A 13464-nucleotide genomic window follows, 5' to 3' on the forward strand; every position below is an offset into this window, starting at 1 on the left:
TTAAAGTATATTTGTTATAGCACTCATTGTTTAAATGACATAAAATAAGCTTTCAGATTTCATTTGGATAAACACAATCATTTGTCTAATTATAGTTATATTTAGTTAAACAAAGGTATCTGCTTATAAATGTATTAAATATTTAAATTAATTTTACAGTGGACATTATGGGTTTCTAATGGTCAAAGAATTAAATATTAATTTACTCATGTGTCTGGATGGAATTGTTTTTTAATGACAGAAACCCTTTTTAGTTTTTAAAAATAGAAGGCAATGTGATCAGGTAATTTGGTTAACATTTTAAAGACAGTCATTGAACCAAGAAATAATGTCCATTGAAGGATTTTCACATATGACAATCCAACCATCACTGTTCTATGATTCCAAGCAAAATAACCATGTTTTATAAAACATTACATGATTATATTTTTTATTAAACAATTCACTGTCACCTCCTCTCAGGCTCCGGATGAGAGACTTTCTCACCTCTCCGCGGACACACTTGCTTTGGCGATGGATGGTGATTAACACAGAGAATAGCACACAGAGAATAAGAGACAGTGGAATGTTTGGTTCTAAATAGGATGCGTATGTTACATTTTTCTCCCCCTCAAAGCTCAAGAATCATTACGAAAGAGGAATGGATATATTGTAAGAGCCAATGGAAGCAGCTGATTACTGTAAAATTGCTGCGGTAGATTCTAGAAAGGATAGAACCACTCCTCACATGAACTCACAGCAGCTGCGACAGCGTGCATAAGACCTGCATGAGATCAAGCAAGACAAAATCCCAGCATGGATGAGATGGATGAAACCCCATCCCCGCTGAGAAGCTACTGGAAATTGATGACTGTCTCGGGAAGTAGAATCAATGTTTCTCAGACATGGGGCCTCTGAGAGGCTACATATGCTTCAGTAGATCCTACTGTGCATTTACTGTGTGCATGCACATCAGTTATCATGTAGCACATGCAGGGATGCTAAAAAGAAGACCACTTAAAATTAGGGGAAAAATGATGGGATACTAGAAAGATCTCTCATGCTCATGCATTGGTAGGACTAAGAGTGAAAATGGCCATTTTACCAAATTCAACCTACAGATCCAATGCAATTGCCATCAGAATTCCAACACAATCAATGATTGGAAAAAAAAAACAATTCTCAACGTCATGTGGAAAGACAAAAAACTCAGGATAGCCAAAATGATCCTGAACAATAAAAGAACTTCCAGAGATATCACCATCTCTGACCTCAAGCAATAGTGTTGTGGTAAAAATAAAAAAGGTAGAACAGTTCCTGTGTTTGCACTGACTGACTGTCTTGCCCTGACTGTCGTCTTGCTGACTGTCATCTTGCCCTGACTGCCTTGCCCTGACTGCCTTGCCCTGAGTCTCTTAACCTGACTGTCTTGCCCTGACTGTCTTGCCGTGACTGTCGTCTTGCCCTGCTGCCTTGCCGACTGTCTTGCCCTGACTGTTGTCTTGCCCTGACTGTCTTGCCCTGACTGCCTTGCCCTGACTGCCTTGCCCTGACTGTTGTCTTGCCCTGACTGTCGTCTTGCCCTGACTGTCGTCTTGCCCTGACTGTCTTGCCCTGACTGTCGTCTTGCCCTGACTGCCTTGCCCTGACTGTCTTGCCCTGACTGTTGTCTTGCCCTGACTGTCTTGCCCTGACTGCCTTGCCCTGACTGTCTTGCCCTGACTGTTGTCTTGCCCTGACTGTCGTCTTGACCTGACTGTCTTGCCCTGACTGTCGTCTTGCCCTGACTGCCTTGCCCTGACTGTTTTGCCCTGACTGCCTTGCCCTGACTGTCTTGCTCTTTCTAGTTCCGGCTCCAGCGGGCCATTGGGACTTGAGCTAATTTATCTCAGTGACTCCACGCTGCCCCCAAGTACTCTCTGACTCAGGCAGCAATCTCTCTACCCATCTAGTTCCCAGGGCTGGTTGTTACCACAACAGGCATACACATACCAATTCCATGGTGGGCCTGGTGCGTCCTGCCACCATACACTCTCTTGAACATACACCATATGAAAGAACAGACCACACCATATCCTCTGACCCAATAGATAAGATATAATTTGCTCATCTAGACAACACAAAATCCTGTACATACCCATCCCTTAAGAATAGTCATAACTACCTGTAACTATGCTCAGAGAAGAGGCTTAGGATCTGCTGTCATATTCTCTCAGCTCCTCTCTCCTTGCTCCAGCCTCTCCTTTCTAAAATTTTTCTCCTGCCCATCCTTCTTTCTTGTCTAATGACAGGCCTTGTACTATCCTGTACCTGCCTTCACTTACATAATGGCATCAATCTACACACTAGTAATAAGAAACTATATGCTATTCACATAGGAACAGAAAGATTGATTAATTGAATCATATTGAAGACCTTGAATAAGTCCATATATCTATGGACACTTGATTTTTGACCATGAAGCAAATCATACAATGGAAAAAAAACTTTAACAAATGGTGCTGGTCTAACTAGATGTCTGCATGGAGAAGAATGCAAATAATCCATATCTATCACCTTGTAAAAAAACTCAAATCCAAGTAGATCAAAGACCTCAATATAAAACTGGATACACATTCTGTTGTAAAAGAAGAGAAAGTGGGGAATAGCCTTGAACATATTGGTACAAAAGATAACTTCCTGAGCACAACACAAATGGCCCAGTCTCTAAGATCAACAATTGATAAATGGGACCTCATGAAACTGCAGAGTTTCTGTAAGGCAAAGGACACTATCAATAGAACAAAATGGCAGCCTACAGATTGGAAAGGGATCTTTACCAATCCTCCATCTGACAGAGGGCTAATATTAAAAACTATATAAAGAATTCAAGAAGTGAGACACCAACAACCCAAATAATCCAATTAAAGTGGGGTTCAGAGCTAAACAGAAAATTCTCACCAGAGGAATCTTGAAGGACCAAGAAGCACTTAAAGAAATGTTCAACATTCTTAGACACAAGGGAATAGAAATTGAAGAGGAGGGGATGTAAAGTAGTTTTGATCAAAGAACATTATATATATGTACAAAATTCTAAAGTAAGAGAAATATTTATTTAAGACACTGGTCTGTGAACTGGAATCAGGCTTTCATCAGACAACATATTTCCTAGTATCTTGATCTGTGACTTCCAAGAAATAAAATTCCATTATTCGTAAAATAAAAATGAAATTCTCTTTTACTTTATCAATTAGCATGACACACAAATGTAAGGACTAAATCATGTGTTTAAAGCTATAGGCTGTAAGGTCAGAAAAACCAGTGCTTTTTCCTTGTGGAAATTTTTATATTTCTTTCATGAAAATACATAGTTTGGGGGAGTTATGTCTTTTGTTTAGGTGTTTAAATTAGGTCTCCTGTCTTTAAAGGTTTGTGAAGAAGCTGCTACATAATCTCTCAGTGCTTGTTGAACCTGTTTGGGAGTAATGTAGAATAAAAAAAAAGGTCATTAGAGAGTAGTAGGTTAGGGAGCAGTGATGGGGTATTACTTTTGCCATCATTTTGATATTCAGGTAAAGAGACATATGACTCTAACTGAATCTGTTGAGAGTCAAGTATTGGTTTCTTTATTATACTGAGATTAGAGAATTTTATGAAAATAAGTTGAAACTATGTTGAGTCATCTAGAATGAATCTCATCAGTTCCATAGTAAATTATCAGCATAATCAAGTTTTATTATATTAGATATCGATTATCAATTAAAATTTTTTCCATTTTTAATTAGATATTTATTTACATTTTAAATGTTATCTCCTTTCCAGTTTCCCATCCATAAACACCCTATCCCGTCCCTTTTCTCCTTCTTCTTTGAGGGTGTTCCCCCACCCATTCACACACCCCTACCTGTCTCCCCACCCTGACATTCTATTATCCTGGGGAGTTGGGGGGTTGTCGAGCTTTGGCAAGACCAAGGGCTTCTCCTTCCATTGATGTCCAACAAGGCCATTCTCTGCTACATTAGCAGCTGGAGCCATGAGTCTGTACATGTGTACTCTTTGGATGGTGGTTTGATTCCAGGAAACTCTGGTTGGTAGGTATTGTTGCTCTTATGGGGTTGAAAACCCCTTCAGCTCTTTTAATCCTTCCTTTAACTCTTCCAATGGGGACCCCATTCTCAGTCCAATGGTTGTCTGTGAGCATTCATCTCTGTATTTGTCATGCTCTGGCAGAGCCTCTCTGGAGACAGCTATATCAGGCTTTTGTCAGCATGCACTTCTTGGCATCAGCAATGTTGTCTGGGTTTGGTGGATATATGTATATGTGCTGGTTCCCCAGGTGGGGCAGGCTCTGAATGGCCATTCCTTCAGTCTCTGCTCCAAACTTTGTCTCTGTATTTCCTCCTATGAATATTTCTATTCCCCTTTCTAAGAAGGACTGAAGCATCCACACATTGGTCATTCTACTTCTTGAGCTTCATGTGGTCTGTGGATTGTATCTTGGGTAATCTGAGCTTTTGGGCTAATATCTACTTATCAGTGAGTGCATACCATGTGTGGCCTTTTGTGATTGGGTTACCTCACTCCAGATGATATTTTCTTGTTCCATCCATTTGCCTATGAATTTCATGAAGTCATTGTATTTTTTTTTTGTTTTGTTTTAAAATTTTTTTTATTAATTGAGTATTTCTTATATACATTTCGAGTGTTATTCCCTTTCCCGGTTTCCGGGCAAACATTCCCCTCCCCCCTCCCCTTCCTAATGGGTGTTCCCCTCCCTCCCCCCATTGCCGCCCTCCCCCCAACAGTCTAGTTCACTGGGGGTTCAGTCTTAGCAGGACCCATGGCTTCCCCTTCCACTGGTGCTCTTACTAAGATATTCATTGCTACCTATGAGGTCAGAGTCCAAGGTCAGTCCATGTATAATCTTTAGGTAGTGACTTAGTCCCTGGAAGCTCTGGTTGCTTGGTATTGTTGTACATATGGGGTCTCGAGCCCCTTCAAGCTCTTCCAGTTCTTTCTCTGATTCCTTCAACGGGAGTCCTATTCTCAGTTCAGTGGTTTGCTGCTGGCATTTGCCTCTGTGTTTGCTGTATTCTGGCTGTGTCTCTCAGGAGAGATCTACATCCGGCTCCTGTCAGCCTGCACTTCTTTGCTTCATCCATCTTGTCTAATTGGGTGGCTGTATATGTATGGGCCACATGTGGGGCAGGCTCTGAAGGTGTTCCTTCAGTCTCTGTTTTAATCTTTGCCTCTCTATTCCCTGCCAAGGGTATTCTTGTTCCCCTTTTAAAGAAGGAGTGAAGCATTCACATTTGGAGCTGAATAACACTCCATTGTGCAAATGTACCACATTTTCTGTATCCATTCCTCTGTTGAAGGACATCTGGGTTCTTTCCAGCTTCTCGTTATTCTAAATAAGGCTGCTATGAACATAGTGGGGCATGTGTCCTTGTTATATGTTGGAGCATCTTTTGGATATATTCCCAGGAATGGTATAGCTGGGTCCTCAGGTAGTATGATGTCCAATTATCTGAGGAACTGCCAGACTGATTTCCAGAGTGCACCGCTAACAATGGAGGAGTGTTTCTCTTTCTCCACATCCTCGCTAGCATCTACTGTCACCTGAATTTTTGATCTTAGCCATTCTGACTGGTGTGAGGTTGAATATCAGGGTTGTTTTGATTTGTATTTCCCTTATAAATAAGGATGTTGAACATTTCTTTAGGTACTTCTCAGCCATTCAATATTCCTCAGCTGAGAATGATTTGTTTAGCTCTATATCCCAATTTTTAATAAGGTTATTTGGTTATCTGGAGTCTAACTTCTTGAGTTCTTGGTATATATTGGATATTAGATCTCTATTGGATGGAGGGTTGGTAAACACCTTTCACCATATGTTTGTTGCTGTTTTGTCCTAATGACAGTGTCCTTTGCCCTACAGAACCTTGGCAATTTTATGAAGTCCCATTGGTTGATTCTTGATCTTAGAGCATAAGACATTGGCATTTTTTTCAGGAAATTTTCCCCAGTGCCCACGTATTTGAGGCACTTCCCCAGATTTTCTTGTATTAGTTTGAGTGTATCTGGTTTTATGTGAAGGTCCTTGATCCACTTGGACTTGAGTGCTGTACAGGGCAATAAGTATGGATCTATTTGCATTTTCTACATGGTGTCCATCAGTTAAACCAGTTAAATGTTGAAAATGCTATTTTTTTCACTGGATGGTTTTAGATCCTTTGTCAAAGATCAAGTTAACGTGGATGTGTGAGTTTATTTGTGGGTATTTGATTCTAGTTCATTGATCTACCTGTCTGTCTCTGTACTAATACCATGAAATTTTTATCACTATTGCTCTGTAATACTGCTTGAGGTCAGGGATGGTGATTCCCCTAGAAGTATGGGCCTTTAATTACTGAGCTTTCTAAGACTTTTAAAATGAAAGTGTGGTGAATTTTGTCAAATGCTTTCTCAGCATCTAATGAGATAATCATGTCGTTATTTTCTTTGAGTTTGTTTATATAGTGGATTATGTTGATGGATTTTGGTATATTGAACCATCCCTGCATACCTGGGATGAAGCCTACTTGATTATGATGGATGATTGTTTTGACGTGTTCTTTGATTTGGTTTGCAAGAATTTTATTATTTTTGTGCCGATATTCATAAGAGAAATTGGTCTAGTTCTCTTTGTTGGGTCTTTGTGTGTGGCTTAGGTATAAGCATAATTGTGGTTTCACAGAAGGAATTTGATATGAGGTCTTCTATGAAGGCGTGAGAGAATTCTGCACTAAACCCATGTGGTCCTGGTATTTTTTGGGGGGGGGTTGGGAGATTTTTAATAACTGCTTCTATTTCTTTAGGAGTTATGGAATTGTTCCGATGATTTATCTGATCCTGATTTAAGTTTGTTACCTGGTATCTGTCTATAAAATTGGTCATTTCATCCAGATTTTCCAGTTTTGTTGAATATAGGCATTTGTAGTAGGATCTGATGATTTTCTGAATATCCTCAGATTCTGTTGTTATGTCTCCCTTTTCATTTCTGATTTTGTTAATTTGGATAACCTCTCTGTGTGCTCTGGTTAGTCTGGTTAAGGGTTTATCTATCTTGTTGATTTTCTCAAAGAACCAGCTTCTGGTTTTGTTGATTCTTTGTTTTTGTTTTTGTATTTTTTGTTTTTTGTTTTGTTTGTTTTAATTTTACTTGGTTTATTTCAGCCCTGTGTTTGATTATTTCCTGCCTTTTACTCGTCTTGAGTGTATTTACTTGTTTTTGTTCTAGAGCTTTTAGGTGTGCTGTCAAGCTGCTAGAGTATGCTCTCTCCAGTTTTCTTTTGGAGGTACCTAGAGCTATGAGTTTTCCTCTTAGCACAGCTTTCATTGTGTCCCATAAGTTTGGGTATATTGAGCCTTCATTTTCATTAAATTCTATGAAGACTTTAATTTCTTTATTTATTTCCTCCTTGACAAAGTTGTCATTGAATTGTTCAACTTCCATGTATATGTGGACTTTCTGTCATTATTGTTGTTATGAAAGACCAGCCTCAGTTTGTGGTGAACTGATAGGATGCTGGGATTATTTCATTCTTCTTGTATTTGTTGAAGCTTCTTTTGTGACTGATTATATGGTCAATTTTGGAGATGGTACCATGAGGTGCTGAGAAGAAGGTGCATTCTTTTGTTTTAGGATGAAATTTTAAATAAATATCTGTTAAATCCATTTGGTTCATGACTTCTCTTAGTCTGTCTACATCTCTGTTTAATTTCTGTTTCCATGACCTGTCCATTGATGAGAGTGGGGTGTTGAAATCTCCTACTATTATTGTGTGAGGTGCAATGTGTGTTTTGAGCTTTAGTAGGGTTTCTTTTATGACTGTCGGTGCCCTTGTATTTAGAGAATAGATATTCAGGACTGAGAGTTCATCTGGTTGGATTTTTCCTTTGAGGAATATGAAGTATCCTTCTTTATCATTTTGATAACTTTTTGTTGAAAGTAGATTTTATTCAATGTTAGAATGGCTACTCCAGTTTGTTTCTTCAAACCATTTGCTTGAAACATTGTTTTCCAGCCTTTTACTCTGAGGTAGTACCTGTCTTTGAGACAGAGGTGTGTTTTCTGTATGTGGCAAAATGCTGGGTCCTCTATAAGTAGTCTATGTCTTTTCCTTGGGTAATTGAATCCATTGATGTTAAGAGATATTAAGTAATAGTGATTGTTGTTTCCTGTTACTTTTGCTCTTAGAGATGGAATTATGTTTGTCTGTCTCTCTTCTATTGGTTCTGTTGCTAGGAGATTACTTTCTTGCTTTTTCTAGGATGTAGTTTCTGTCCTTGTGTTGGAGTTGTCCATCTATTATCCTTTGTAGGGCTGAATTTTTAGAAAGATATTATGTAAATTTGATTTTGTTATGGAATATCTTGGTTTCTCCATCTATTTTATTTTAGAGTTTTGCTGGATATCATAGCCTGGCCTGGCATTTGTGTTCTCTTAGAATCTGTATAACATGTGCCCAGGATCTTCTGGCTTTCATGGTCTCTGGTGAGATGTCTGGCATAATTCTGATAGGTCTGCCTTTATATGTTATTTGACTTTTTTCCCTTACTGCTTTTAATATTCTTCTTTTGTTTGTACATTTTATATTTTGACTACTATGTGACAAGAGGAATTTATTTTTTGGTCCAATCTATTTGGAGCTCCCTAGGCTTCTTGTATGTTTATTGGCATGTCTTTCTTTAGGTTAGGGAAGTTTTCTTCTATGATTTTGTTGAGGATATTTACTGGCCTTTTAGGTTAGGAATCTTCACTCTCTTCTATACCTATTATCCTTAGGTTTGATCTTCTCATTGTGTCCTGGATTTTCTGGATGTTTTGGGCTAGGATCTTGTTGCGTTTTACATTTTCTTTGATGGTTGCGTGAATGTTTTCTATGGTATCTTTTGCCCCCGAGATTCTCTCTTCTATCTCTTGTATTCTGTTCATGATGGTTGTGTCTATGACTCCTGATCGCTTTCCTAGGTTTTCTATCTCTAGGGTTCTCTCCCTTTGTGATTTCTTTATTGTTTATATTTCCATTTTTAGATCTTGGATGGTTTTGTTCAATTCCTTCAACTGTTTGGTTGTGTTTTTCTCTAATTTTTAAAGGGATTTTTATGTTTCCTGTTTAAGGGCTTCTACTTGTTCACCTGTGTTTTCTTGAAGTTCTTTTTCCTTTTGTCACTTCAAAAAGATTTTATTTCCAAATTAAGACTTTTAAGAAAGCAAGCCAGGTCCCCCTGCTTCTGGTTGCGATGGAAATATCTGACACAGGATACCATACGGAACCATTTAAAAGTTATCATGAGAACAGACACCATAAAGACCCTAGAGAGGAAAGAGAAGAACCTGGGTCCTTGACATTTCTGCTTCTACACAGGCACTGGATCACCTGGAATCTTACGTGAAAATTTTAAAATGTTCAGTGGCTTCTCGGATGTTTCCAGGAACTTTGTCTAAGTTGCTTAACTCCAAATCTGATCCCATGAATAGAATACTAGAATGTGGCCAATGTTCAGCAACACATTCTTTTTTTTTAAATTTTTTCTTTGTTTTATGTATGTGAATACACTGTTTCTCTCTTCAGACACACCAGGAGAGGGCATCAGATCCCATTACAGATGGTTGTGAACCATCATGTGATTCAGCAACACATTCTTATGTCTAAGACAGAGCATTCACTAGACCATTCTTAAATTATATGGATTCAAGATTTAAATCTGTTATAAATTCTACTTCCATGGGAGGTCACTTGAGTTCTGTCACCACAGGACAAGACAGTCTTTGGTTATATAGAGATGAGTAATTGTAAACTGGCAGCATTAACACATCTTTTGTAACCTGAGTAGGTATTGCCAAATAGTATGTGACAGGACCAGTTGTCAACACTGTAAATACTAACACTGAGGATAGAACAGTGTCAAAGAATGGTTATCCATATGAAAAAAATTTACATGTACATACACATTTCTCTCATCATTGATCAGTGTATTAGAGGAGAAAATTAGAATAATGTAGTGTATTAAAATTTATTAGAATAACCTAGAATCCAGCTACAAGAACACATTCTCATAACAAGTACTGACAGAAAAACAGTTAATGAGGCATACAGCATGGGCCTCCCTGCTAGGACCTCATTATATTGTTAATACTTAGGCTGTGGCAATTTTCAGGAGGGGCCAGGTAGTTCTAAATCATTTATAGGGGCTATAGGTTAGTCTGGTTCTAGGTAAATACACTGGCTGCCATTTCAACTAAATTTATGCTAAAATATGCATAGACCACAGAAGCAGACCCAACAATTTAAGCGCTTGACAGAGTAGTGACAGCAGTCTGAGTCAGCATTGAACTGCCTGAGGATCCAGTTATACCTCTCTTGGGCATATACCCAAAAGATGCCCCAACATATAAAAAAGACACGTGCTCCACTATGTTCATAGCAGCCTTATTTATAATATCCAGAAGCTGGAAAGAACCAAAATGGCCTTCAACAGAGGAATAGATACAGAAAATGTGGTACATCTACACAATGGAATATTACTCAGCTATCAAAAACAATAACTTTATGAAATTCGTAGGCAAATGGTTGGAACTGGAAAATATCATCCTGAGTGAGGTAACCCAATCACAGAAAAACACACATGGAATGCACTCATTGATAAGTGGCTATTAGCCCAAATGCTTGAATTACCCTAGATGCCTAGAACAAATGAAACTCAAGACGGATGATCAAAATGTGAATGCTTCACTCCTTCTTTAAAAGGGGAACAAGAATACCCTTGGCAGGGAATAGAGAGGCAAAGATTAAAACAGACACAGAAGGAACACCCATTCAGAGCCTGCCCCACATGTGGCCCATACATATACAGCCACCCAATTAGACAAGATGGATGAAGCAAAGAAGTGCAGACCGACAGGAGCCGGATGTAGATCGCTCCTGAGAGACACAGCCAGAATACAGCAAATACAGAGACGAATGCCAGCAGCAAACCACTGAACTGAGAATAGGACCCCCGTTGAAGGAATCAGAGAAAGAACTGGAAGAGCTTGAAGGGGCTCGAGACCCCATATGTACAACAATGCCAAGCATCCAGAGCTTCCAGGGACTAAGCCATTACCTAAAGACTATACATGGACTGACCCAGGACTCTGACCTCATAGGTAGCAATGAATATCCTAGTAAGAGCACCAGTGGAAGGGGAAGCCCTGGGTCCTGCTAAGACTGAACCCCCAGTGAACGTGATTGTTGGGGGGAGGGTGGCAATGGGGAGAGGATGGGGAGGGGAACACCCGTAAAGAAGGGGAGGGAGAGGGATTAGGGGGATGTTTGCCCGGAAACCGGGAAAGGGAATAACACTCGAAATATATATAAGAAATACTCAAGTTAATAAAAAAAAAAAGAAATTAGTTGTTGAAATGAGGGGTTTAAAATTAGTACTAAATGAGAGATAAGATTTTGATGTGTAAAGACAGTGAGGCAAGCTATGGTAAACTTGTGCAGACCAAAGCTCAATGTCAATGATCCGGGGCAGGGACAGAGTCTGCGGGTGTTTAGTTAATATCCTGCGACTAGTGGATAGAGATCACTGCCCAGATTTATAGGTAAACCTGGGTTAGCAAAGTAGAAGAGGACCGGAACAGCATTTTCAATCATATAAGTCAGCCTTTGCTAAGATAAAGTTGCTTCTCATGCTTTGTAATTTAATCACATCGAGGTATATGAAAAGATCTGTGATAACTGGATACAGGAGAAGATAAGGGAGGATGTGTCTATGATAAATGATGAGTGAACACGTCAGTGAGTAAAAGGCAGAGGTGGGGATGCTGGGATCTGAGTTGCTTAGGGGGAACAGAAGTTCTCATGAGTGTTTGGATTACCTGGTGAATGACACCATCAAAAGGCTTCCAGAAATGTGAGAGTTGTCTAGTGTGAAGCTCAAGATACAAGAACAAGGGCTACAGGGGAAGAAGCCATCAGTGAGTGTGACAGTTGTATAGAGATGCAGATGAGGTAAACTTAACCCATCGACCAGACTGTTTTGTGAAAAATGCCTATCTCTGTGAAAAGTAATATGAACACGTGTGTTAATGACATGGGAGAGATTTGCTATTGCCTCTTGTTTATAATTAGCAGAAACAAAATAAACAATCATATCAAAAAAAAAAAAAAAGAAGAAAAGGGGAGCCTTGGTTTTAACTTAGTGGAAGGGCACTTGCCTAGCATGCACAAGGCACCCAGATCCAATCCCCAGCACCTTAAAAAATTAAGAAAGAAAAAAGAGAAGGAAAATAGAAACAAGTTAATTCTTCTCCTCCGCTAGGCTATGAACACAAAGCCCTTGAGAGTCTCCATGATTCTGTTACAGAAGTCTTTTGCTTTGGCCACATTTCTTGTTTAAGGTTTTGTCTGTTCTGCTCAAGATTAATTGTAATGCAGGATTAAACCCAGCTACCCTGGAGTCATGTATCTTTTTTCTAACCAGTGGAGGGCCCAGAAGAAATGGATGGCAAGCTTTCTTAAAGGTCCACCTGGTGAGATTTTGAGGTGCCCACTCAAGTGGGAAAGACCAAGGCAGAACAAGGCTTCTATTAGCAAGCTTGTCAGGGTAACATTCAGGGCAATAATTAGCCCTGTTAATACAGTCTAAAACCACTTGGTAACATTCATTTTCAACAAGTCCAGTTTGGTACAACCAGTGGCCTAGTTCTAAACTAGGGGACCACTGCTGCCCACAATCAGGGCAGTGTGAATTATCAGAGAACATCAGGCTTAGAAAGACAACACAAAACAATGTAACAACAAAAAGCAACAATGACAGAGAGGAAAGCAATGAGCAACAATCAGTCCCGTTACAGTTTCCTTTAGCAACTTGTGCATTCAACAACACTGGAATATTGAACCTGGCTTGCACCTTAATACAGTTCTTCAAGATCTTGTAGTTTAATCTTTACTCAATTGCAACTCAGTCTTTGTACTCAGGGACCAGTCCAGTCTAGAAGACTGTCAGTCACTTACTAGCAGCACAGATCACAGAATAGCTCCTTCAAAGGAAAGCCAGGACTCTAATCTAAGCCGGTTGCTCTTTCGTCCAGTATCAGCTGGAGGCAGAATCACACAGAGGCTGTGTTCTGCTGGTGAGATGCTTGGTGAAACAGATGTGCTGATGATCTGGTGAGTCTTCTGTTGGTGCAGGCAGTCACGCCAATAGCACTTTACAGTGATATAGGAGGGTCAAGAAGACCTGGTAGAATAGATCCAGTGAAGTCAGTCTTGAAAGGACTTTTATCTGGACCCAGTCACAGAGAAGTTGCTGGTGTTGAGTTTGCGGCAATGCTTCACACACCTCTATTTCTGTTTGTGCCATAGGGGAGGTAGGGGTGGGAAGGGATCCTTTCTCAAAGACAATTTCTAGCCAGGTTTTAAAACATGGGACAGTCAGGATCAGCGGCGCCATTTGGCTGTTCCTCCTGCT

General features: G+C 39.7%; 1 protein-coding gene across 1 annotated transcript; it reads right to left on the minus strand.

Annotated features, from left to right (window-relative positions):
* Window positions 1-11864: 11864 nt before the first annotated feature.
* Window positions 11865-12806, minus strand: Tor1aip2l1 (torsin 1A interacting protein 2 like 1). Its single transcript, XM_006234432.5, has one exon. The coding sequence runs from the start codon at window positions 12754-12756 to the stop codon at window positions 12352-12354; it is 405 nt and encodes a 134-aa protein (XP_006234494.1). The 5' UTR covers window positions 12757-12806; the 3' UTR covers window positions 11865-12351.
* Window positions 12807-13464: the final 658 nt, after the last annotated feature.

The sequence above is a fragment of the Rattus norvegicus genome, chromosome 3 (genome assembly GCF_036323735.1).
Source record: "Rattus norvegicus strain BN/NHsdMcwi chromosome 3, GRCr8, whole genome shotgun sequence".
Taxonomy (NCBI): Eukaryota; Metazoa; Chordata; class Mammalia; order Rodentia; family Muridae; genus Rattus; species Rattus norvegicus.

What these genes read in the sequence shown, in the direction of transcription:
- Tor1aip2l1 (XM_006234432.5), bottom strand. Translation starts at nt 12,756, where the DNA reads ATGTTCTCTGATAATTCACACTGCCCTGATTGTGGGCAGCAGTGGTCC.